The 25725-nt window shown below is 60.5% G+C and overlaps 1 protein-coding gene across 3 annotated transcripts in view; it reads right to left on the bottom strand.

The window, feature by feature from the left end:
- Nucleotides 1-1307: 1307 nt before the first annotated feature.
- The window catches only part of RAB11FIP5 (RAB11 family interacting protein 5), a 33014-nt gene continuing 8596 nt past the window's right edge, over nucleotides 1308-25725 (bottom strand). The window contains exons 2-6 of one of the 3 annotated variants that reach the window (XM_056122455.1): nucleotides 14204-14640; nucleotides 13239-13917; nucleotides 5316-7235; nucleotides 1978-2167; nucleotides 1308-1811 (exon numbers count right to left, since the gene is read on the bottom strand). In XM_056122455.1, coding sequence (XP_055978430.1) covers nucleotides 1608-1811; nucleotides 1978-2167; nucleotides 5316-7235; nucleotides 13239-13917; nucleotides 14204-14640 — 3430 coding nt within the window. In that variant the 3' untranslated portion in view covers nucleotides 1308-1607. The remainder of the gene's footprint in view (nucleotides 1812-1977; nucleotides 2168-5315; nucleotides 7236-13238; nucleotides 13918-14203; nucleotides 14641-25725) is intronic. The other 2 variants (XM_056122460.1, XM_056122467.1) reach the window with 2 other exon arrangements.

The following is a 25725-nucleotide window of genomic DNA, read 5'->3' as shown; positions in this document are numbered from 1 at the left end:
CCCAAGTCCCTGCACATGAAGAAAAGACTGCCATCGGGGAACTCTCACCTCCTTACTGGGCCTAAAGCATCCACTTTCAGCCCCTCACACCCCACAGCTTTTGCTAGTACTACTGACATTCTCTCCTGTGCCAGGGCCACAGGGAGGCCTGCCATGCTTTGCACAAGCAAACCCATGGCTAGGATTTGCTGGCTCGGACAAATTGCCCTCTCAAGGTGGCTACAGCCCAGCCAGGCAGCGCTGTGGACAGAAGGAACAGGCTGTGTCAGCAGCTAGTAGATGGATGGGATGAAGCGATTTCCCAGGGAGAGCAGAGTGGGACCTCCAACTCCCAGAAGGTAGTGTAATCCTGGGCCCCTGCTCTGCGCAGGGTCACAGATCAGCAAGGCTGAGGGACAGCAGAGGTTCGGCTGGCAGACCCTTCACTGACATCTGTCCAGGGCAGGGGCTGAGTGCAGCAGGGCTGTCCCCACGCCCCCACGACCCACGCCCTAAGAGCTGCCAACTCCATTCTCGTGGCCCCCATAAATCAGCACCCCCATGTGCTCGACTGGGGGGGGTGGGGGCATCGCCAAACACGGGGAGAGGTGTATATATCCAGAGGCTCTGGACCCCGCCCACAAAAGGCACGTTTGAATTGGTTCCCAAAAGTTCAAACCCTGCAGCCGCACAGAGTTTTGGCATCTGAACCGGCAACAAGAACAGAAACGAGGGGGGCTTAATCCACTAAACACGAACAACCCAGAGCCCCAAGGCCTGGAGGGGCACATACCACGGAGGTGGGTGAAGAGGCGCCCCACCCCAACGCCCAATGCTCACGTGCCTGTCCCAGCTCTCCAGTTTCAGGTGACACAGTCCATGGGAAGGCCAGAGCAGGGGGCCGGGAGGGCGCAGGAGCACCCAGGCCAGCCTCAGGGCGCTGTCTGCCCAGCCGACAGCAGGGGGCAAGGCAGAAAAAAGGTGGTGGGATCCCACAGCTCCTCTGGGCTGTTCTCTGCAGAGGGGAGCCTGAGATGCGCGAGCCCGGGCTGCCCCTCCATCAGAGGCACAGGCAGCCGGGTACCTGTCACAGCGCCGGGAGATACTAGGCGCCCTCCAGGGGCTGGAGGGAGATGGAGAGGACGAGCGTTTAGCGGTGGAAGAAACAGCCAGCCTTCCTTGGGAGGGGAATCAAGTATGGCCCAGAAACCATGTCACATGGCAGTCCCCCTGCCTCAACCCCCCCCCCCCAGCTCAGTCTTGGAGGGCCAGATTCTCGGCTCAGTTTCCCTAGAGGCCCCCAAAGCGAAGGGGAATGCTGAAAGACAGGTGGGGAAAGCTCCGGAGGCTTCCAGAAGGTGCACCGTTGGGACGCAGAGCCAGATGCCTCCACAGGGGGAGTCCCAGGGGCCCCTCAATTTCAGCTGCCCCGGTTTGAGGTTGAGAGGCCGGAGGGACGGGGGAGAGACATGGAGGGAAGGGCTCAGCACCAGCCCTACCCCCTGCCCCCCCATTGATTGACCCCCAAGGCTAGTTACACTTAAAAAGGGATGGGGGAGGAGGTCGCGAGCCCAAACTGGGAGGTGGGGCCACCTCGGTCCTTGTGGGAGTGGGGGGATCGAGGACAGCTATTTGGGGGTCCCGGGGGGGATCTGCAGCAGGGTGGGCGAGGTCTCCATGATGCGCACCAGCAGGCGGTCGATGTAGCTCTCCAGCTCTTGCACGTGCTCGTCCCGCTGGCTCAGCTCCCGCTCGCGCTGGAGGAGCAGGCCAATGAGCTCGTCGTGGGTCAGGTGGTAGTACTTGGCCGACTGGTCCAGCACCCCAGAGTCCTGAAGAGGGAAGCGAGGAGGAAAGTGAGCAGAGGGACCTCGAGCCACACCCTCTGAGTCACCTCCCTCCCCCCCCATTTCCCCTCCCCCCCCCCCCACCGCTGTGCCTGACTGTCCCGGGAGCTGGACCCTTGACGTCTCTCCATAGCCCTGCACCTGGCCTCACCTTCAGCCTCTTGGTGTCCGCCACCGAGCCCTGCTGCGGGGCAGGTGCCACGGGCTGCACGCTGCCAGACGTGGCGGTCCTGAGCTTCTCCAGCCCACTGCTCAGGGCGGTGCTCAGGCTGGAACGTGACAGCTTCCGTTCGGGGCTGCCCTCCACGGATGCAGCGCTCAGGGGCTTCACGGGGTGCGGGCTACAAGGACAGACCGGAGATGCGTTAGGGAGAGACGGGCATGGGGGGGGGGGCTCCAGGAAAAGGTCTGGGGCACGCAGGTCTGCCACACAGAAGCCACCTGTGCCAGGTGGCACCCACTCACTGAAGGCTTTGGGGGGGAGGGGAACCTCCACCCAGCACTTGGCAGCACCCCCTTCTCTTTGCCCTCACCCCATGTTCTACTTCTGCTGAGTGGATCTTCCCCCTTCACCCCCTCCCTGACGACCATGGTCCTTGGCAAGGGCAGACGTTATCCTCCAATCTTCTCTGCAAGAGCTCAGTCCTGACCAGGACCTCTTCCTTCCATCTACCCCTGCCCCTGTAATTTTTCTCTGTAATCTTTCTCAACCCTCCCAGTCTCCTCAATTTCCTCAGAGTTGTGGACTTCCCAGTGCAAAACCCAGGAAGTGGGGTGCTTGGTCACCCGCCTCTCTCCACGGGGCTTGCACAGGGCCTTAGGGCCCAGGTTCTCCCTACCCTCCATGCCCACCTCTTCCCACCCAGCCTCTCTGGGCCTGCAGCCTGCTGGGCACTGTCCACGCTTACCTTTCACTGACCCACCGGGCTCAGAGCATGTGGGCCACATGCTCTCAGGCCGAGGCCAAGTCCAGGGCCGGCCTCACCAGCTCCCCGTGAGGAGCACCCTCAGACCATGCCTCCCTTCATCCTGCTCTTCTCCCCCCCCCCCCCCCGCCCCCGCCATCCAATTCCCTGACCCCTGTGCCCTGCTCTGGTTCATCCTCACGCTCATCTGCTTAGGCTCCCTCCCTCCCCGCCACCCCTCCCACCTCTTTCATCTCCAGCCCAGGCCTCAGGCCTGAACTCCAGATGTAGCCGGCTGGCCTCAGGCGGGCTCCCCTCTGGGTCTGCCCCAGGCCTTCTGCCCTCTCCTTCAATCCCCAGTAAAGCGGGGCACCATGAGCCAGCCTTGGCCCCAGTAAGAAGCCTGGAAACCCCACGCAGCACCTGCTTTACGGTCCGTCTCAACCAGCATCAGACCCGGCTTTCTCCCACCACCCCCTGCTCTGGCTGCAGCTGTTTCTGGTCTGCTCCAGTCAGCCTCTCCTCGCTTCCCTTTCCCTAGTGCAGGAGACACAGTATGCTGCTGCCCTCCCATCCACTCCCCTGCCTGCCCCTATCCAAGGACCCATTCTTCTCCCCTGTTCAGGCCGCAGGCCCACCTAGCTCCTTCTCATGCCCCCAGGCTGTGCAAGGCCACCTGCCCTCAGAAACTCTCCTGATTCTTTAGGCTGATTCTTTAGTGACTCTACTGGGACCCCCCCCCCCCCCCCCAGTTCCCTAAGCTGGTGGACCGGTACACTAACTGCAAGCTGCAGAGCCCAAAACCCACCAGCCTGCCCCCCCTCCAGGGGCCCTCTGCAACTCGAGGCTCACTCTGCACAGTCCTGAGAGTATTCAGGACTAGCAAGCAAAGGGGCTTAGTCCCAGGTCCTGAATTCCAGGGAGGGGACCCCATGCCCAGAGCAGCTAGCTCCGGCATCGAGGAGGGGGGCTGTGGCTCAGGGAGCAGCTAAGAGCCCCAGCAGGCACGGACAGGAAGGCAGAGAGGGCATATGTCTCTTTCTCCCGGGGATGGAGGTGTGGAAGCAGCCCGCTGTGGGTGGTGCTAGGGAGGTGTGCCCAGGAAGGCCCGGCTTCCCCGCTGGGCTCACAGCACACACTGGAAAGGGGGCCAGAATCCTGGGAGTCTGTGCCTCTCAAAAGGCAGGAGGGACCTTGGGCTTTTTGCAGCTCTTTCGTTTCTACTCCACATCCGAGAACTGGGGACAGCTCTGTCTGGCCCATTCACTTCATGGCATACGGAACATGCCAAGTACACATGTGGAGACAGCTCTGAAGAGAAGCAGACTCCTAGGGTGGCAAGTGTCCCGGAGGCGGAATGCAGCAGGGACAGCCGGGAACCCTCCTCTCCTGCATCGCCACCTGCCACTCAAATTGCAGCCCCCTAACCCAGGTCCTCCCCAGCCACCTCGAGATCCCTGCAGACCCCTTCAGCTGCATCCCGGGGACCCCTCTGTCCCCACACTGCCTGGGCACACTCTACCTTTCCTTGCTTCTCAGCATCTGGTGGCCGATGTTGAGAATGAGCTGGCTGGGGTTCCTGGAGCCTAATGTTCCTCTTGTTTGTGGGTGAAGCTGTCAGCTTCCTTCCACCCTTCTCCCCCTCTGCTCTGGGTCACCCCCCAGAACACACAGCTGAGAGCTTTTTGCTCTTTTACTCTGCCCATGTGTGAACTGTCCCTACACTGCCTTGCTTTTTAACCTGCAATTGGTAAGATGGGGTGGCCTCCATCTTAACCGATGCCTCGTAATTGGTGCTTGAGATAAACTCTGGAATCCTACTCTGCACTCAATCCTCTGCCCATGGCCCTCACCCTGCCCTGTTCATCTCCTGCTCCTCCACCTCTGCTTCGAGGCCAACATCAGGAGTGCGAACACCCCACCCCTCACTCCGGTCCTGGTGGCCCCTGAAGTCACTCCCCGTGGTCCCATTCTTTCCCTCAGCCACCTCAGGCTCCAGACCCAGCTCAGATCAGCCTCCTGCTGAGGTCCCCAACAGAGACCACTGCCACACAGGCACCAGGCATCCTCACACTGCGTCCTTACAACACTGGGCCCCGTGAGGAGGCACATGAGGGGCTGGAGCCTCGGAGGAAGGGCTGGTCGTATGGGGGAGCATTTCTGCACTTCTGAGTCTCTTCCCACCCCTCAGTCCCTCCTCTGCCTCTCCAGTGCCCTCACCAGTCTTGACCAGGACCAGGAAGACAGGACCTGGGGCCCCACTTCCAGATGGCTCTGCTGGCTCCCACACTGAACAAGCCTCACTAGCCTAGGCACCAGGGCTGAGTTCTGGTCCCCCTTACCCCATTCCCAACCCCTGGAACCCCGTCAGCAACATCCACCAACCCCCCTGGCTCCTGGGACACCTGGCCCATCTGAAGCTCAGTAAGGAGGTGGCTCATCTGTGCAAGGCTGGACTGGAGTGTCCCACCCACCCACCCACGGGGGCAGGGTGGGGGGGGGCTGCCCTGCCCCTTCTCCCCCCACCAACCTCCTCCACCTCCTCCCAGTCCTCTGAGAGCCAGTTCCTGGGGCGGCCTCTCACCTGGCAGCGGGCTGCAGCTCCTCAGCTGGTCGTGTCTCCAAGGGCAGAAGCACAAGCGGGGAGGCTGGGGTGGCGGCAGCGTGGTCCTCCCCACGTGGGGTGGGAGTGCCCCCAGGTGGGGAGGCGGGCTCCCCGGGGGGCGGGGAGGAGGAGGAGGTCAGGGGCCAGGCTCCAGGCAGGGGAGAGCAAGGAGGGCTGGGGGCCCCGTGGCGATGGCTGGCCCAGGGCGGGAGAGGAGGTGGGGGGAAGGCAGGCTCTGGGGGCGTGGGCAGCTCCTCGGGATCGGAGGGGATGGAAGACTCCCTGGACCCTGGAGGGGACGTGGACGGGAAGCTGGGGGGATCCTGGCTCCCCCGAGGAAAGAAGGGGTTGAAGGCGTCCTCCTTCGAGGCCCACGAGTCAGCCAGTTGGGAGCTGCGTGGCTGGGGCCCAAGCCCCTTCCCTGCTGAGCCTGGGCTCTCAGCCTGGGGGGCCTCAGGACCTTCTCCTCTTTCTGGGGACCCCCAGATCTGCTCACTCCGAAAGGTCAAGCTCTTTGAGTAGCAGGGGAGAGGGTTGGAACCTTCAGGGAAGACTCCAGGCAGAGAGCTGCAGGACCCAGACTCAGGGGAGCCGGCACCCTCCACGGGCTCTTCCAGGCCAGGGCCCGCCGGCTTGTCCCCCTCGTCCGGGGGCCCAACCAGTAGCACCGCCGCGGGGAATGCATCTTCTCCTGCCGGCTCTGGGCCCCTGCTGCCCGGGCCCCCTGACTCCTCCTTGGAATCAGAGGGTGTAAAGAGGCGAGGAGGCTTGGGAGGGGGCGTGCCGGGCTGCACCCCCTGGTCCAGCCCCCACTCGAGTTGGGGCTCTGGCTCCAGCTCCAGCTCTGCCGGGGGGAGCCCCTCACTCCCGTTGGAACTCACGGGTTCCAGTGGCTCTGGCTGGCTGGGGCTGGGCGGCTGCTGCTCGGGCTCTTGGGGCAGGACAGGTGAGGGCGTCTCGGCGGCCGGCGAAATGGTGACCACGTCCCAGGGCCAGGAGTCTGCGGCGGTGGCTGCATTCAGCTCGGGGAACAGCTGGCTGGCGCCCTGGGCGGGGCCCTGGTCCGAGCCCTCCGAGGTGTCATCAGGGCCAGGCAGCTTCTCCCACACACTGATCACTTCCGGGGAACTGAACCGAGAGGCCCCGCTGTCTGCTGGACTCTGCCCTGCTTCCTGGGCGGGGGCCGCATCCCATTCCACAGCTGGAGGCTGCCGAGGGGCTGACTCGGTGGAGGACAGGCCCGGAGCGACCGACGACCCGGGGGGCCCCTCATCAGCCGCACTCGGGCTCTGGCCGGCCAGTCCCAAGTCCAGGGGCGGCCGGGGTTCCAGCCGCTCGCTGCTCCCACCGCTTCCTCGGCCCACGGGCTCCCCCTGGGGCTCAGCCTCCTTCTCGGTGGGGCCCGCGGGGTGCACGCCAGCGGCCTCCAGCCCCGGGCCTTCGCCTTCGGGGACCGGGCCCGCGTGCCCGGCCTCTGCACGCAGCCTTCCGGAGGCAAAGACGTTGAAGGTGTCGTCCCACTCGGGCGGGGCTATCCCGGGGGAGGCCAGGGGGGCAGGGTTGGCCCTCAAGGCCCTGGGGAGAGAGGGAGCAGGTGAAGGAGAGTTTAGTGCTATGTCGGCTACAAGTTCCTCGAAGAAAGGGTTGCTCTGCATGGAGGTGAGGAACGGGTTGGTGAGACCCAAGAGTCCGGTTGGGGTGGCTTCGGGGGTGCCTTCGGGGGCGACGGCGGAGGCGGAGGCGGCAGCGGCAGCGGGGGAGGCGGCTGCAAAAAGGTTAGTGCTTAGCATGGGAGCAGCGGTGGGAGCAGGAGTGGGGGGGGCCCGAGCACAGGGGGAGCAGGGGAGGTGGTGAGGAGCAGCAGCTGGGTCAGATTCTACCTGAGGAGACACGTCCAGGCTGTGGAGGGAGACAAAACCGTGAGCCTCCAGGTTAATTTGGAGCCTGGAAAGGCGCACTACAGACCGCCTCGCCCCCTCCACTCTCAGACCACGCCCCCAGCGGCAGGCCACGCCTCGCCGTTGAACCACGCCCTACTTTTGGACCACGCCCCCGATACAGGCCACGCCCCCACCATAGACCACACCCGGTGTCATTGTCTTCCAGGGGCAAGGGGCCCCCAACTGACACATGGGCCAGGGACTGAAGGAAGTCGACGCCCCCCCCCCCCGCAGCCACCCCCCTTCCCAGACTCGCACCGGGGTTGCCTTACCGGGCACCCCAAAGAGGAAAATTACGGGCTAAGCTCATTCGATCCTCCAACCACCCCCAGGGTTCCAGATGTGGGGTCCTGGCACCAGCCTCCCAGTGCGTCATGCCCATCCCCCACAGGGTGTGAGGCCTGGAGGGGACAATGAGTAGGGGTCGCTGGTCCACAGCCCAATAAGCCCCTGTACTAGGTGCACCTGTGTCCCTGGAGTTGTGACTTCTGAGGTAGATGGAATTCTGCTGACCCCTTGCAGAAAGGGGAGGCCATGCGTGGGCTGCTGCCAGGCAGGACAAGGCGCCCAGCTAAGAGGAACCCCGTGTTTCTTGGAGGAGTACCATAGCTGAGCAAGCAGGAAGGCGCGCGGGGTCAGGCGTCCCCACGGCCAGCAAGCACAGGCCAGCCTGCAAAGCAGCCTGCTGGGGAGACAGGGTGGAGCATTGGCAGACAGCCCCGCCACTGTCAGGATGTCACCAGGGCTCCTGTGGTCCCAAGAAACCCACTCCATAAAATAAGCCTATGCTCCCAAGGTGCTGGACAACTTAATTCTGGGGGACGGAGAGAACCTCCAAAGTGATGCTCATGAGACCCTGAAGGTTTCCAAAGGGGATTCAGTCCACCCTGCCAGCAATTCAAGACAAGGGCCTGAGGATGTGGTGCTGCTCAGGTCCTGGGGCACTAGGGATAACCTGGGTCACCACATTGCTGCTGGGGACCTCCAGGCCTGCACCTGAGGATGCTCAAGGGACCACGTGGTGCCAGGGACCAAACCCGGGTCATAAGCAAGGCAGGTGCTCTAACCAAAGTCCTATCTCCTGGGCTCAGATACGAAACAAGTCTTCTGGTCTTTTGGGTCTATTCCAAGAGGCGTACCCCCTTACTTGAACAGTCTATTTAGGGTATAGCTGACATCAAGATCCAGGTAGGGAGAGATAGGAACAGGGGCTCTCCATTTTCCCCAGAACAGAGACAAAGGCCAGATAAAAAGGGGGTGTGCGGAACACCCAGGTTTCAGCAGCCTGAATGTGATTCTTTGAGCCAGGCTCTCCGGTCAGACGCAGGCCTCAGCAGCCTGTCTGGTCTCCGCCCCTGGTCTCCCGGCCCGCCTCTGACTCCCAGGATTCCTTGTCCCCTCGCTGCCCTGCTAGAAACACCCCTTGGGAACCCCTCTTCATCTGCTCCAGAACTTCTCCCCACAAGGAAACTGAGGCGCAGCGCCCTGAGTGGAGGCGGCGGCTTCCCCCGTCATCTGCATGGGCCCAGGAGGGGTGTTGATGGGAAATGGCCCCTAGTCTGGAGTTTGTGGGATTTCCCTGGGAGCCCCCAATACATCAGCCCCCACACAGAGCCGTGCAGAGGCTGGGCTGGCCCTCTGCAAACCCAGGGCAGGGAACGGGGGGCAACACACAGGAAGATCAGTTTTACCCAGAGCAAAGAGGAGCTTTGCAGGCAGGGCACCCTCAGGCCTAGACCCCTGGAGGTTAGGCGGGGAGGCCCTCCTAAGAGGCCAAACCTCCAGACACACTCCTGCCCTGCCCTCTCTGCCAGGCAATAATCCCACCCGGGGATAGATTCAGTCTCCTGCCCGCCTAGGCTCTGCCTCTCCTGCCTGACCACCGTCTGAAGAATCTGAAAGAGGGTCTCTTGGGCTCAAGACGCCCAACGTGCCCCGTCCTTTCCTCCCTTCAGTCCAGGCTAACACCACAGACAAGACACAGGCAGGCCCACCTGAGGAGTGGGAGGGCAAAGTGCTCACAGGGCCAGACCCTGCCCTCAGCTCGCACTCCTGGGCGCCCACCCCAATACCCCTATAGACAATACACTCCGGGCTAGCACAACAGCCCACAGGGACACGGTCACCTCTCTCTCTCCACAGTGCCCCTTTTAGGAAGTGACCACAGGGACCTAGAGAAAAGGAGCAGGATCAAGGTGAACTAGCCCCAAGCTTAGCGCCACACGCCCGCCTGCCGCCGGCCCCACTCACCCCTGCAGTCGCGCCCTTGTCTGGTTGGCGTTGGGCTGCAGGGCGTGAGCGAGCAGGTAGGGAGCGGCAGGCAAGGCTGGCAACCCTGCTCGGGCACTGGCTCCCCTGAGGCGCACACAAACCCGTTGGTAAGGAACCAGCGAAGAGCTCTCCCTGGGGGACAGCTCCCCAGAGCGGGCAGCACCTCCAAGAGCATCCCGGCCACCTCTCCGGCCAGACAGGGCTCCGAGAGCACTCCGGCCATCCCTCCGACCAGGTGGGGCACCAAGAGCATCTTGGTCATCCCTCTGACCAGACAGGGTGTCAGGAGTATCCTGGCCATCCCTCCAACCAGCCGTCCTGACCACCTCCCCCTCGCCCCCCGCACATCCCGATCCTGTACCAGGTGTGCCTTCCGGATGGCCTTGCTTCTGGGCCAAGGAGGGGGCGACAAAGGTTGGAACTGGTGCTTCGCATGTGGGAGCCTGGGGTTCACTCCCTGACACCATATGGTCCCCTAAGCACCACCCAGAAAGGTTCCCAGACACCAAGATGAAATGGACCAAGCACCACCAGTATGCCCCCCTCCCCCACCCCCGAAAAAAAGGGGCAAAAAAACAAAAGACTCTCACTTTAAATGCTTCTCCTGACCATTCCACCTGGCACAGGCCAGTGACACAGCCCTAGGTGTGACTATCTCTGCAGACCCTTCGAGCCCGCCTGGCATCACACTACTTGCTGGGTAAGGAGGGGCCTTCAGCTTCAGCAGAGACACCCAACGTTTCTTCAAGGGACAAAACTGAGAAGCGTAACCAAGGAGCTCAAATGTGTTTCTCTGCCCTTCCCACCTGGAGGAGTGAAACTCTAGGCGGAACTACCATTTGGTGCTGCGGGCTGCTGCTCTCAGACCCCGCCATTGCAGAAAACTCACCCTGACACCAGGGTCCCCGCTGTATGGTTGGGGCCAGGCCTCCCTGGTGGTCCTGGGAAAGGCTGTGTCCCCACTGTGGTCCCATACGTGGGCCTGCACAGGCTCCTCTCAGACCTCCCATCCCCCCATAGTACGGGCTGGCTTTGAGGGAGGCCCACGCCACGCCAGCACCCCTGCTCCCCTCCTCCTTGGGCTTCGTCTCCTGGCATTCAGCTGAGAGGTGCATGGGAACACTCCCGCCCCTGGGTGCAGGGAGATGACCCAGGGAGGCCTGTGAGCTGTCAAGGGGAGATGATGTGCTGATGGCAACCTCACCGAGGCCGGCAAAACAGGCATCTGGCCACGGCCACTCCTGATCCCCAGTTCCAATCATGAGTAACACAATGACCCCACACAGCAAGCAGCCGGAACGGTGCACGCATTTCAGTAGCCGCAGCTCCCAACTCCCAGGGGCTGTGCAAACCCTCACCCCCATGCACCAACACACACACACACACACACACACACACACACACATATTCCCCGGGTGTGGGGAGATGCAGCAACTGCAAAAAGGCTACTGTAATACATTTGTCTCTTCAAGTGGGCCACAATAAAAACAGCTTGATCCCACAGACACCCTCCCCCTCCGCCTCCGCCCCATCCTTTGCACAAAGTTCTATGGCGTGTGTGTGTGTGTGTGTGTGTGTGCGTGTGTGTGTGTGGTGGTTGGGGAGAGAGCAGGGAACACACAGGTCACCCCCACTGGCCCTCAGGAAGCTCATACATTGAATGGGTGGGAAAGGACCAACCACGAAGACAGCTCGCTCTGACATGGGGGTCTGGACGGTCGGTCCTTAGACCCTCAGATGTGCACGGAGTGGTGGGAGCTGCAGCTTGGCGTGAAGGCCCCTAGGTTGGGGTCCATGGCCCAGACCTCTGTCTCCAGCCCCAGCACCTCTTCCACCATGGACACGCGCGGACAGGGTTGCAACCCGGGAACAGGAGGAACCGCCCAGTGCTCTGCACCGGCTCTTCATCTCCCCACTGGCTTCTCCAAGAACACTCCAGGTTCCTCAGGGGTTTCTGGCTGGGAACCTGAATGCGAGATGCCCAGGGCCTCTCGGGGGCATCAGTGCCAAGTGTGAGCACTAGAGGGCGCCGCTGCCCTTCCTCGGGAGGACCACGCCTGCGGCTGTGAGGGATCTGCACCCCAAGGCAGAGGCACCCCAAACCTCCAGGCCTGAGGGCAGTCTCCTGCAGGCCCCAGCTGTGCATCCAGGGGCTACGTTCAATCCCTCCCTCTAGTGGTGGGCACCAACTCTATAGCCTCTGGCCAAGAGTCAGCCTACCCCTTCCCGGAAGCCCGAAGGAAGCCCTCTGGGAAAGTGGCCGCCAGGCCAGTGCCCACCCCGATTCTGCCTCAGGGAGGAGTGTCTTTGGTGCCCTCAGATGGAATCCAAGCAGAAGGACGGAATTTCGGCCCCCTCCTCTGCACTAGTGACCACAGTCTCCAACTCCGGAGGGTCACTGGGAGACGGAGCAAGAGCAGACAAGCGAGACAAGCCCAGCACCCCTGAGCGTCCCAGGTCGCCGAGTGGAAGGGCAAAGCTGGGGCTGACGTCGGCCTGTGACTAACGGCGCGACATGCCCCAGCACCTGTCCTGCCTGGAGAAGGCTCGGAGCTGCAACTACCCAAGGTCAGGCCCCACCAACACCCAGTCTGTCCCTCGCCCTGGCCTCCTCGCCTCACCCACCACCTGACAGACATCACTGTGTTGTCACTGGGTCCCTAGTCAGGCTGTGGGTCAGAAAAGCCCACGACTTCTTGACCCTGGGCTGCTTGGGCTCTGTGGAGGAACTGGGCCCTGAGCACACCCAGCAGGGGAGGGCGCTAGCGGGACCAGGACCCTGCATGTTGCAGAGAGAAAGAGGGCCCAGGACCCGAGGGTGCTTCTCCACTCTGTGGACAAACAGGCCCGGGGGTCACCTCTCTTAACCATCACCACTGGGCCTAGCCCTCCTCTGCTGCCTCCCCTAAGTCACACCAGTCAGCTGGTCCCAGGCTTTGGAGGAGGGAACACATGCCTCTGTCCGGACTGACCGGAAGCCCCGTGATAGTCCCCCATGGGCTCAGTTAGGGGGACAAAGTCTCGGGAAGGACTGATGCACGTATTGCACTCCTGGGCGACAGAAATGACAAGGGATGGGGGGCTTCGCACATCCCCCCGGAGCATGGCCTCCACTGTACCTGCCATTCCTCACCATCCGCAGATGCCCAAGAGGGCAGTGGCCATGGTCCCTGGGGACAGCGCAGGTGACAGATCTCAGAGCAGCGGGGGTGAGGTGCGGGGTGCGGGGTATGTGTGTGGAGGGGGGTGTTGATCCCTCTGCTCCCGTCTCAGAGGGAGGAGGGGATGCCCAGGCAGCTGCGGGTACAGGGTGAGCTTCGGGCAGGGTGGGGAAAGTCTGCAGGGACAGTCCCCGGCACCACGCTCCCTCCTCCTGCCAAGGCCAGCAGAGAGGTGGGCCAGGGGCTAGACCCTCAGACCAGGGCGGGGGGTAAGGAGGGGAGTGGGTGTTTCTGGTTCCCAGGGGCCCCTCAGAGCACTGCGCTCTTGAACTCACCTGGGTCTGCACGAGGACAGCTGGGGACCAGGATCCCTACCCCTCCCCGCTCGGCGGACCATGCACAGCCAGCCAGAGCCCCCGCAGCCTAGCCCCTAGAGGGGTCACCTCTGCGCCCTCCTCCCAGCCCCGGGTCTGACCACCAACACCCCAGCCTCTGCCCCCGAAGGAAGCGGGGGCCCGCCCAGGACCTACCTGGGTTTGTGTGTGGGTTCCTTCGCTTCTCTCAAGCCAAACCAGCTAGTCTTGGCCTTCTCCTCCCCGCTGGACGTGTGGTGGGGGGAGGCCCCCGGCGCAGGGCCCCCTCGCTCCCCCAGCGAGCTGCGGCGCCCGGACTCGCTGCGCCCCAGCCCCGGGTGGTGCGGGTGGAAGAGGCCCATGCGGGGCTTCCGCTCCTCCTTCCGCGCCGCCTCCTTCTCGGCCTCCTTCTCGGCCACCATGGGGGTGGCCACCTGCACCGGCTTGCCCTCGATGACCCGCACCCCGGCCTCTTCTCCCGGCGCTCTGGCCTGGACACTTGGGTCCTCAGACCCCAGGGCCACCTCTGAGCTGCTGCCGCTGCGGGCCCCTCGGGCCCGGGGCTCATCCGCCTGCGGAGGCCCCTCGTCCGAGAGCCGCGCCTGGAGGCCATGCAGGGTGCTGGAAGGTGGGAAGGGGCCCGAGATGGAGCTGCGGTGGTGCCGCGGGGGGCCCTGGGGCTCCTCGTTGTAAATGTGGCTCCCATTGACGCACAGCGAGGAGGAGCGGGAGGCCGTGTCCAGGTGGCCCTGAAGCTCCAGGAGGGCACGGATGGGAGCCCCTCGGGCCTGGCTGGCCTCGTCACTGAAGGTCCTTTTGTGGGTGAGCAGCTTGGGGGACTGCATGGAGTCCCGGCCTGCAGGAGGAGAAACACGGCAGGGTTAGAGGGGGCAGGAGGGGAGCCCCATGCCCACCCCACCCCCCCTGCACCACTCCCTGAGCTCACCAGCCTGCCCCAGTCCCCCCCAGCACCGCTTGCTGTGCTCACTTCCCGCCCCCGCCCCCTGCAAATCAACCTAGGTGTCCAACCCCATGGGTCATCTGGTCGACCCGTTGAGCCCAATCGGGCATCTGGTCGACCCGGCCGGACATCCCTGCACTCACAGCCCACCCTGACCCCCTGCACCGCTCCCTGTGCTCACCGCCCTCGCTGGACAGCCAGCTGCTGCGGCTGGGCGAGCGGGTGAGAAGCTCAGCACCCGGGCCCTGGAAGGCCAGGCTTCCGCTGGCGGACGATAAGGTGCTGTCGGAGCCCAGCGAGGTGTTGGACTGCGTCAGGGAGGACTTGCGCAGCTTGTTGCGCAGGAAGAAGCCCTTGGCCTTGCCCATCTTGCCCAAGCTGCCCAGCTCGGGGTCCTCCAGGGCGCTGCTGGGCAGGATGGCCGAGGCAGACTCCAGCTCATACTTCTTGCGGCCCTTCATCTTGTCCTTGATCTTGCTGAAGGGCGACCGTGGCTTGTCCTTCATGGACAGGTCGAACATGCTGGCGCTCAGGTTGTTGCGGGTGAACTGGATGGTGACCTGGATCTCTCCCCGCTCCTTCTCCTTCTTGCCAGCCTTGGAGTGCAGTTTGTACCACCTGCGGGGGGTGGGGAGGGGCGGGAGGGGATGGGAGAACCATGGGCACAGGGCGCTTCCACCAGTCCTGCCACCGCTCGGGCGGGGGGGGGGGGGGGGACCTGTACGCAGGCGCCTCCTCCCCGCCCAGGCCTCAGCTCACCAGGACACCCTCGGACACCCAGGCAGAGCCCAGAAACAGCCACAGCTCACCCAGGGCAGCTTAGCCAGCCACCTTCTGGGCGGGTAAGTGTTGCTGTCCCCCCTGCAAGAGGTGATCACCCCCTACCTCGCTTGACTCTAGGGGGCCCAGAAAGGAAGTACTGAGGTGGGTGGGGGAGAGACTCTGACATCCCCTGGTACAGACGACAACAGAATTTCTGCCTGTTTGCGTCATCTCTGACTTGCCCCAGAGCCATAGCTCTGTGCTGAGCCACCTCCAGCCCAGGAAAGAACAGCTCACACTGAGGCCCGGGGCCAGGAGCCCACACTGCCCGCACCGACCCTGAGTCACTGCCAGGCCTGCCAGGAATGAAGGCGAACAGGATGTGGTGGACAGGGATGTGCCGTCACGTATGTGGAGCAGGGTTGGGGGGAGGGGGGCTGCGGGTGTCCCCATGGGGTTGTCTCCACTCGCTCATCTTCACACCTCACCCCAGGACGGAGGGCCAGGAGCAACCAAGACCAAGGCAGACTCTGCCAGGCTTTCGGCACCCTGTGATCTCCCAGCTTCAGGCTCCCCTACACCCCCAACTCACAGGACCACTGCCTGGGTGGAGGGAGCCCACCCTACAGAGGAGAGATGTGCCTGGGGGAAGGGGGGGAGACATTTCTCCTGCCACCCAGACTCCAGGGACAAGGCCTGAAATCTGCCCGCGCCCCCGCCCCCTTCCCCCCCCCCCCCCCCCCCGGCCAAGCACAATCCTCCCTCTCCATCTCCTGGAGATAGAGCACAGGTTCTGTGGGACAAGAGTGTGGATTCTGCTGGGAATAGAGTCAGAAGTTTCTGGGCTTTGGGATATTGAGCCCGGACAACAAGGTCAGGTGCAGGGCTGGGAACACCAGCCCCGTTTCATGCCCACCCCCCTCACCCTCCACTGCCGCTCTCACACCCACATGCAGCACGAAGCCCTCCCCAAGAGCTGAACTGGAGCCTTCACAGGGTTCCAAGAGCACCTGGGGCATGAAGAGTTTATCAGACATGGGGGGGAGGGGGGCGGAGGGGGGGAGGGGTGGTCAGGATGGTCCACAGCTCTGAGCTAGAGTCAAAGAGGAGCGGGCGCTAGAGAGAGGTGGCACAGATAACCCACACGAGATCCTGGGCACTGCCGGGAGTGGCCTCTGAGCACTGAGCTAGGAGGAGCTGTCCCTGTGTTCTGCTGGAGTGGCCAAAAACAAATAAAAAGGAGGAGGAGGTGGAAAAGAAAGAGGACGGTCACTGAAACCCAAGCACAAAAATTTGTAAATCTACAACTGTATCTCATGGTGTTTCACTAATAAAAATCTAAATAAATTTAAAAAAAAGAGAGGAGAAGGCTGAGGAGGAGGAGCAGTAGGAGGAAAAGGAGGTCAATCCCATGTGAAAGGAGGTCGGAAACCATCTTTCTTGTCCATCAAAGAACCAGTAGTGGGCAAGAGCGATAACACAGTGGGCAAGGAGCTTGCCTTGCACATGACCAACCCAGATTCGATCCTTGGCACCCATATGGACTCCCCAACCAACTCCAGGAGTAAACACTGAGTGCACAGGTGTGACCCAAATGCAAATATACATAAATACATAAGCAGCAGGAAAATCAACAGCTCACTGGGGACCTGCGGGCTGTGAGACCCTTCTGCGTGACACTGCACACGCAGGCACCCTCATCAGTCATCGGTCACAATGCCAGGATAGGAACCTTAATGGAAACACATTGATAATAAAGTACTGAAACTGGCTCATCAATTCTAATGAGCATTCCCCACTCAGGAACAGGAGAAACTGAGGTGGGCAGAGTTAGGCGGGACTTCTCTGGACTCTCCATCCCAGAAACCTCAAACTGCTCTACAAAACCCTACTGGTCTCTTTTAATAGACTGTGCACAGAGGCACAAGATGGATAGAATGAGGAACAGAAACAATGCAAGAACATTTCCCTGAGTGCAAGCACAGCAACATAATGTGTGAAGGAAGAGAGCTGGGCTTTGCTGGGAGATTTCAGAAGCCCAGGTTCAAAGAGGAGAGACAGGGTCAGACACTCAGGAATCAGAGAGCCCACGAGTCCTCGTGAGCAAAGCTGTGCACTAACGTGGCCTCAAGCCTTCAGAACTCTGCAGGATACGTCTGCAGCCTGGAACTGTCCAATCAAGACCGAGGAAGGAGGGGACCTGGTGGAGGAGGGGAGTTTGGCTTCAGAAGGGCCCAGGTCCCTATTGTGCACACAGCGCGCGCGCACGCGCGCGCGCACACACACGTGTGCACAGCACACACCCCTCAACTGAGGGCTTCAGAGTTCCTCCCACTGGAGATCTTGCCCCATGAGCCCAGCCCCGAGCTTCTTGTGGATGTGAAGAAGCTGACGGAATCAAGGGAACTCCGTATGCAAACTCCCTACGCACCCAATGGTCCCAGATCAAGTCCATTCAAAGACTTTGCCAGGGTGGTGGCTTTTGTTTCCTTTTTCTTTCTCTTTTATTTAATATTTTGTCTTTTGGGGTCACACCCCACCCGGCAAGGCTCAGGGGTTCCTCCTGGCTCTGCACTCAGGAATGACTCCTGGCGGCGCTCGGGGAACAATATGGGATGCTGGGGATTGAACCCATGTTCGGCCGGGTGCAAGGCAGACACCCAACCTACCTGCTGTACTATCGCCCCTGTTTTTATTTTTTGGTTTATGGCTAGAGGTGTGGGGCACACCCAGAAGTGCTCAGGGATTACTACTGGCTCAGACCCCAGGGATCACTCCTGGCAGCGCTCAGGGGACCCTGCAGATTGAACCTGGGCCAGACACATGCTACGGAAGCACCTGGCCCACTGTCCTCTCTCCCCAACCCAATGATGGCTATTTTTAATGGTGAAACTCTTTTCCAAAGGTCTCCCCCAGGCAACAGCCAGCTGCATCCCCTTGGAAGAGACTCTCGTGTGCCTGCTATGGGCCATGGACCTGGCCTGAGCTGAGTGAGCCTGGAGGCTGAGAGTCCCTCCTATCTCAGAGGGCACCCCCCACCCCACACACACACACTAAAAAGGCTGGGTGGGGAAAGATGGAGGCACACAAGAGGGCAAGGGTCAGGCTCAGAGAGGGTGGGTGCACATCTTTGCTCAACCACAATGAGCTGGAACAGGAAGAAGATGGCGTGGGGTGCAGCTGCGGGGGGGGGGGGGGAGAGGGGTTGTAAGCAGAAGAGAACTGAGAGAGACCAAACAGATGTATCTAGGGGCAAGAGGGAAGGCCCAAGAGAGAGATGGCACACCTGGCACCAATCTGGGCGTGAGCCTTCAATTGTCAAGGCCCAGCCCTAAATGCTCCTGCAAACCTGGACCAGACCCTGTTCGGGAATCCTGGGAAGTGGGGCAAACATGAAGCGTCTGGGCTGCAGCTCCTGGCCCCGCCACACCCCCTGTCCAGACCATCTGCTAGTCCACGTATCCCCAGCCGGGTCCTGAAGGTCGAGGTCTTGGCCCAGCAGGGCACAAGGAGACGAGCTCGGGGTGAGGCTGCAGGGAAGCGTCACCGGCTCCATTGTCTATTTTTGTCCTGTCTGAATTTTTTATAAAGAGCTATCATATTAAGGTCATAATAGGAAAATGAGACGTTAAAAAAAAAGAAAGAAAGAAAAGAAAAACCATTAAAGGGGCTGGAGAGATAGCACAGCGGCTAGGGCGTCTGCCTTGCATACGGCCGACCTGGGTTCCCAGCAACCCATATGGTCCCCCCGACCACTACCAGGAATAATTATTGATTGTAGAGCCCAGGAGTAATCCCTGAGCATCACTGAGTGTGACCCAAAAAGCCAAAAAAAAGAAAAAAAAGAAAAAAGAAAAACCATTAAAACCCCCCACCCATTCCTATCTTAGCTTGTGCCACAGAAAAGTCTGCCCACCTTTCCCTGCAGCCCGTCAGGTGCCGGGGAGGGCATGTTGGCCTGGGGGAGGCTCAGGTTCTCTGCTCAAAAAATCCCCCCCCCCCCCAGGTCTGGCTGCACCCGATCCAAGACCACCTGGCAGGGTACCTGCTGGGTCTCTCCAGGGTTCACAGCTCCACAGGAGAGAAAGAATGCAGGGCAGTAAAGCCACGCATCGTTCTGAGTCCTCGGCCGCCCACTGCCCAGTGCAGGTCTCTCCCTGGACTCAGGAGTGAGACCCTGCCTTGCGTGACTTTAGTTCCCTCTGCTCACTGGCGTGTGACCTCCCCTTACCAGACAACTTCTGGGAGCCTGTGTCCTCGGCCACCCTCAAGAGGGGATGCTGAAAGGATATCAGCCCTGAAGCCTGATCAGGATGGGGCCAAGGCCACATGGTCGTGCCCGTCATTCTCTCCCACAGAAGGAAGTTCCAGAGGCTGGGCACGTTCCCAGCCCGACTCAGGGTGTCACATGCCTGGTCTCAGTGAGGCACACTTCGAGTGCCCTTACCACTCTAACAACTCTCTGCCTTCCAGGGCTGGAGAGAGATAGTACAGCGGGTAGGGTGCTTGCCTTGTAGGCAGACAACCAATGGCATCCCCAGTGGTATCCTGAGCACCACCAGGAGTAATTCCTGAGTGCAGAGCTAGGTGTCACCCCCAAGCATCACCGTGTGTGGCCCCAAAACAAAAACCAAAAAACCTCTCTCTGCCCTCTGTCCCCGAGGACTGGCCACAGAATGATAAGGGCGGGAGAGGAGGAGCAGAGCCTTCTACCCTCTGCCTCTGACCCCAGCCAGATATGCACGCTCACTCACTGATCTCATTCCAGCTGCAAAAGCCCAAGTTGAGGCCTGCCCTGTGGCTCCCATCCGGGGCTGAGACGTGGCCACAGTCAACCAGGATTTGAGTCAGGCTTGCTGAGACGCACAGCGGAAGCCCTGGTTCTTTCAGGCAGCCCCGTCTGGGAACTGAGGCCAGCAAAGGTGCAGGCTCGCACCCACAAATGCCCCCACAGACGCCCCAAGGCACAGAGAGATGCAGCTGAAGACCAGAAGCCCCTTCTGCACCCACCTATGGCGCCATGCTGAGGGAATGGTGAGTGGGGGGGCCTAAGGGGCTCTGTCCTCTCCCCAGGCCATGAATAGCTTCGCAGAGGAGCAGAGACATCTCCCCACAATGAGCCACTGGGGGCCAGGAGCACTGGGAGAGTGAGCAGGGGAATGCTCGGGAAGGTTTGGTCACAGCTTCCCCCAACCTCCACGGCCCTGACAACTACCCAGCAGCGGCCTGTGGACTTAGGACTCAGCGCTCAGATCTCCTCCCCTACCAGACCCTTCCCCACCCCAGGCAGGGGCCAGGACAAAGGTGGGGTGGGTGTGGCGAGGGTCCCTGGGCCTGGCTAAGAGCTGCCACAGCAGGAGAGCTGGAAAGCCATGCAGGGCTGGGTCAGCGGCCCTCAGTCACTGGGTGGCCGGCCACAGTCATAGGCCCAGGTACATCTGACCAGTTCCTGTCCAGAGCTCACTTATGCCCCCACGGACATGCCCCTTCCTAAGCTCCCTTTCAGAATTCCCAAACTCAGGGGCATCACCACCCATTCCCGCCTCCCCCCCCCCCCCCCGCACACACACACCCCGAGACAACATACAACACACACACACACACACACACACACACACACACACACAGACTCTGACAGCACCATCTGCAAATTGTATCCAGGAGTCAACCTGCACTGGCCACTCTCACCCTTAACCACAGTCCACTCCCTAGACACTGACTCCTGACTGTCCTCGCTGCAAACGGGGGCAGATGCAGTGTCCGGCCCCGATCCTCGGGAAGGAAAAGGAAGGAGGCATCTCTGGGTCCCGGCTGCTCCGATTCCCTTTACCCCTCTCACCTCCCTTCCGGTGCCCCCAAAATCCACAGATCTGTTCCCGCCATGAGGCCACCGCACTTGCCCCTCTCTCTCTGGCCCAGACCCCTCCCCCTCTGCAGGCCATGGCCCATTGCGAGCTCATCTCAGCCTCCTCGGTCTCCCCTCTCCAACCTCACATGACTCTCCCTGTTTTACTTCCTCAGCGCTATCTGGGCACAGGCAGGCACCCCGCAGTGCACGTGGGAGGGGTTTACTTCACGGCTCTGGGGTCAGGCTGCCTGGTGTGGCTCCCCTCCACACACCAGATGCGGGACAATGGAATGGGCAGGTCACCGAAACACCCCACACTGCTGCTATAATGTGGAGCCCCTAACAGACCCAGCATCAGAACGCCTGGAGTAGGCAGAACAGCCCCCCCTCCCCCGCAGAGGAAGTACCACACAAGTGTCAGCTCTTCTGTTCTGCAGACATAGACATGGGGGCCCAGGGAAGTTCTACTGGGTGAAGTCATACAATTATTTTTAGTGAGGATGAGAGCCAGAATGGGGCCCCCACCTTGACTTTCATACATGCACTAGCCAGTATCCCTCTGCATGTACCACAGGCAGATGCGTGCAAGCGCGCGCGCGCACACACACCCACCCACACACACACACACACACACGCATGTGCAGCCCTGAAACCTTGCCCCCCGCCTCCACAATGCACACATGTGCACACACACAACCCAGAGCCCCACTCTTCCTGCAATATACACACAACTTACACACACACTCAGAGCCCCGAAACCTTGCCTCCCTCTGCGGTGCACACACCCCTGCGTACACATAAGCACATGCAGAGCCCAGAAACACTGCCTCCCTCTGCAATACACACACACGCATGCACACTGAACGGACGCACACATCCCAGAAAGCCGGACCAAAGTCACACCCTTTCCGTCTCTAGAGCAGGGGATGTTTGGAGATGCACCTCTGTTTCCCCTAGCCTCTACTGAAATTTAGCAGTTTTTCTTCCAGTTTTGAGGTTTTGCCATGGTAGCATCACCCCAAGAGGGCCTAACCAGGCCACTGAGCGAAAGCAGGGTTGTTCACATCCTGTTGTTGGGGTGCTGCAGTTGTCCCCGAACACTGCTCATACTCATCACTGCTGAACTTCAAAGTCATCGAGTCCAACTTTGGGCCATGCCCAGCCCATCCGCCCCCACTAATCCTCTTCAAGTCCCAGAACCAATTCTCTCCTGCTAGACAGTACCCCACTGAGTGTGCAGTTCCCTTGACCCCCTGCTGGATTCAAACCCACCCCTGGAAGCAGGCGGAGTGGCAGCAGGGACTGGGGTAGGGGCCTTCCTGACCGAGCCAGCTCTCTTTGGGGGGAAGATATCAGGGTGAAGCCAGGACAAGCAGCCAATAGCGGGGCCTGCTGTGTCAGGGGTTCGGGCTGTTTTGAAGAAGTGACTCAGCTGTGCGCCAGGAAAGGCTAAGGCATCAAGAGGAAGGGGTCAGTTATACTGGAAACCCTCCCATGAGCCCCAACAACCAGGGGTGGTCTGGAAGCCCCACTGGGATCCTGACTCGACAGACCACACAGGAAGACTTAATTCCGCTAAGAGAATATTTGAAGATGGGCTGAACATGGGATTTCTTCCCCCCACCCCCCATATATGGCAGTCAAACCCAGGCAAGCAGGACCCGGGGCTGAGATCTCCGAGCCTGCTCGGATGCTCGGATCGGGACTGGGCCTCCTCCACCCAGATCCCCCATCTTCCAGTATGTAGGTGTTACACCCACCAACTGCCCCAGGCGCTGTGTTATCCCATCAATGGTCAAGACCCAGGGACTTTAAGACCCAGCTCCTGGAAGCGCACGGCCGCATTTGCGGCTGCGTGACCTCTTATTGTCTAGTTCTCACTCTTGGAGAACCAGGCAGGCTACCGAGTGTATCCTGCCCACACAGCAGAGTCTGACAAGCTCTGCCAAAACCCAGTAACAATGATGGGTCTCATTCCCCTGACCCGGAAAGAGCCTCCAATGTGGCACTTGCTAAAATCTCAGGGCTAGGACGAATGGAGACATTACTGGTGCCTGCTTGAGGAAATCGATGAACAACAGGATGTCAGTGATCAGTGATCAGTGATGTGGCAGTGTGTGTGTGTGGGGGGGGGCATTATCCCTGACTGCATGAGGGGGTGCTACCAGGGGTTCCTGGGGGAAACAAGAACTGCATGGGGGAACCATGCAGTACAAGGGATTGAACACCCTGCATGCAAAGCATGCACTCAGCCCGTTGACCTCTCTCTGGCATCACAGAATGATTCTTAAGAAATTTCTGGGGGCTGGAGCGATAGCAGAGTGCAGAGGGTCTTTGCCTTGCATGCGACCAACCTGGATTCGCTCCCCGGCATCCCATATTGCCCCCCAGTACCGCCAGGAGTCATTCCTGAGTGCTGAGCAAGGAGAAACCCCTGAGCATCTCCGGGTGTGACCCCCCCCCAAAAAAAAAGAAAAAAAAAGAAGAAAGGAAAAGAAAAGAAATTGCTATTTTTTTGTGAGTGATATCATCATGTTTTTCTGTTTCTGAAAAGTTTTCAGATCTGTTGGTGGCCACTGGAAATGTAGATAGAAGGATTTCAGTGTCCACCAAACCATTTGTGGTCCCGCTGGGAAATTGGTAGCCTGTGGTGGTCAGAGCGTGGCCTTGGCGGGTACGTGGCTTCCCCCAGGTCCTATGGCTGAGCCTGTCTCCCTGTAGCCACAGTCCTGGCTCCAGGTATGGACCTTGAAACATCTCAGATGCTGGGCCAAGTAAAGTAGCCAGGGAGAGTAGAGGAAGCCTCGGCCAGGCGTCTGCTCAAAACATTCCCGCACCTTCTCCTGGGCCCTGAGAAGCACACTGGTGTGCTGGAGAGAGAGCAGGGACAGCAGAGATCCAGCGGGAGGAGGAGGACGGCAGGGACAGCCTGGATGGGCCTGAGCAACTCCTTGCGCCTTAGCTGTGGTTCTCAGCGTAAATGAAGTGGAATCCCGGTTCAGAAAAACGCAGCTGCAGCTGGGATGAGAGTCCAGAGCAGAGGAAAAAATTAAAAAAATAAGAAATGAACAATACATTAAATCAATTGCCTTAAAACTAGGACAGGAGCGATGGGGGAAGGTGGGAGGAGCCAGGAACCCTTCTGTGCCCCCAGCGGTGCTCGGTGATGCTTTTCCACCATGCCCCCGCACAGCCCTGGCAGCAAGGACTGTCATTCACCTTTAGTGTCTCGCCACACGGGGACACCCCCCCTCCGCACCCCCACAGTTGGCAACACCTACTATGTGCCGGGTAGCTGCAAGGCCACTGACGGGGCTCAGCTTTATAACTCCCCAAATAAGCTGAAAAGCAATTTGGGAGGCAGGAAAGATAACACAGGGTTAAGGCACTGGCCTTGCACACCGTCAGCCCTCATTCAATCCCTGGCACCTCATATGCCCCCCGCCCAAGCACTGCCAGGAGAGGCCCTGAGCATCGCGGGGTGTGTTCCCATCCCCCCCACCCCCACCCTGTACTGGACACACAGGAGACTCAGGCTCTCATCCTAGACCTGCCTCAGGAGATGGCGTAAATAAACATGCAGCTTCACCTCCGACAGAAGGAGGCGATCAGATAGGCCAGCTAGGGGCAGGGAGAAGTGCCGGCTGATAGTATTCCTCCGAGGAGCCTCCTCCCCAGAGTAGGGGCCACCCGACCCCTCCCTCACCCCAAAACCCTGACAGGAGCAAACCCCTTCTGCGCTATGAGACAGGAGGACTCTGGGTCACAGGCAGGCCCCCACGGCCCCCAGCACCCTTGGTCTGACTCCCCCTCTGGCCTGGTATGGACAGTAACAGCACCAGGGCAGGACGGAGAGATGCTTCTCTGCAGCCTCAGACTCCCGGGAGGGCACAGACACCTCAGGACAGCCCTCATCTCCCCACCGCTGCGGGCTGCCAGGCCTCCACGCCACAGCAGAAAGCGGGGGGTCGAGGGGAGCGTGAGGGAGCAGGAAAAGCACTGGACTTGAGCATCAAGACAGCGCACTCCTCCCGCCCTTCTGAGACACCCCTCCCCCATTCCCACATCCATAAAAATGGGGGTCACGCTGTCTGCCTCAAGGAAGAATGAAATGAGCCGAGGCCGGGAAAAGTAGGCCAAGCAACACCTAAAGGTTTGGGCTGGCTGGCGGTGTCCCCCAGGCCTGGGACAGACTGTCAGCACCCCAGAAGGGAGGTGGCTTGGGGCGAACAGTGCTGACGTACTGAGGACACAGAGAGGCACCCAATGACCTCTCCTAGGGCAGGGGTGGGGGTGGTGGGGGGCCTTTAGCAGAGAAGCAAGAAGAAACTTCATCCCCTCCCCAGCACACTCCTAACACCTCACCCTGTGCCCCCATGCGAGTCTCAGCCGTGACTGTCCCCCTGCAGGTGGGGTCACAACTCAGACCCGACCCCCCCCCCCCCCCGAGGTGGAGACAAACCACCAGCATCCTTCATGGGAAGGATAGGGAGACCAGAGACACAGCCCCACCTGGGGAACTGTGAAGAGAGATGCATCTGTGCAGACAGGGGGGCCACGGTGGGGGGCACACGTCAGCTCTGACGTGCCAGGAATGACTCTGGAGGATTACCTCGTGCGTGCGGATGCCTCTGAGAGGGGTGGGGCAGCTCAAGGTCAAGGCAAGGGCACTTTCCCTCAGTATCCGCTGGCCCTTTGGAATCTGAAGCAGAGTTTTGAATCGAAACCTAAGTACTGGGACTCAAAAGCAAGTAAGACATGAGGTCAGGGTGGTTTTCTAAGAGGCCCAGAAAACAGTGCAGCCTCGCCCAGCTCCCCGCCTCCCTCACGCCCATTGCCCCGGCTAACAACCATGCCTTGGCTCTCCTTCAAGGCTCTCCTTCCCCAGTAAGCCTACCCTGATCATCCTGGGGAGTTCACCCTTCCTCTACCCTATGCCCTCATGTCCATGAACTTCTTCTGTGGAGGACTCTTTCCTCTGCACGTCTTCAAGACTTTGCTGCCAGTTGTTGTTTTATTTTGTTTTGTTTTGTTTTTTTGGAGAGGTTTTTTTTTTTTCCTGGAGTGATAGCACAGCAGTAGGGCATTTGCCT

The sequence above is a fragment of the Sorex fumeus genome, unplaced genomic scaffold, assembly GCF_029834395.1.
Source record: "Sorex fumeus unplaced genomic scaffold, SorFum_2.1 ptg000006l, whole genome shotgun sequence".
Lineage (NCBI taxonomy): Eukaryota > Metazoa > Chordata > Mammalia > Eulipotyphla > Soricidae > Sorex > Sorex fumeus.
Note: the sequence above shows the minus strand (reverse complement) of the source record. Positions and strands in the feature narration are given on the sequence as shown.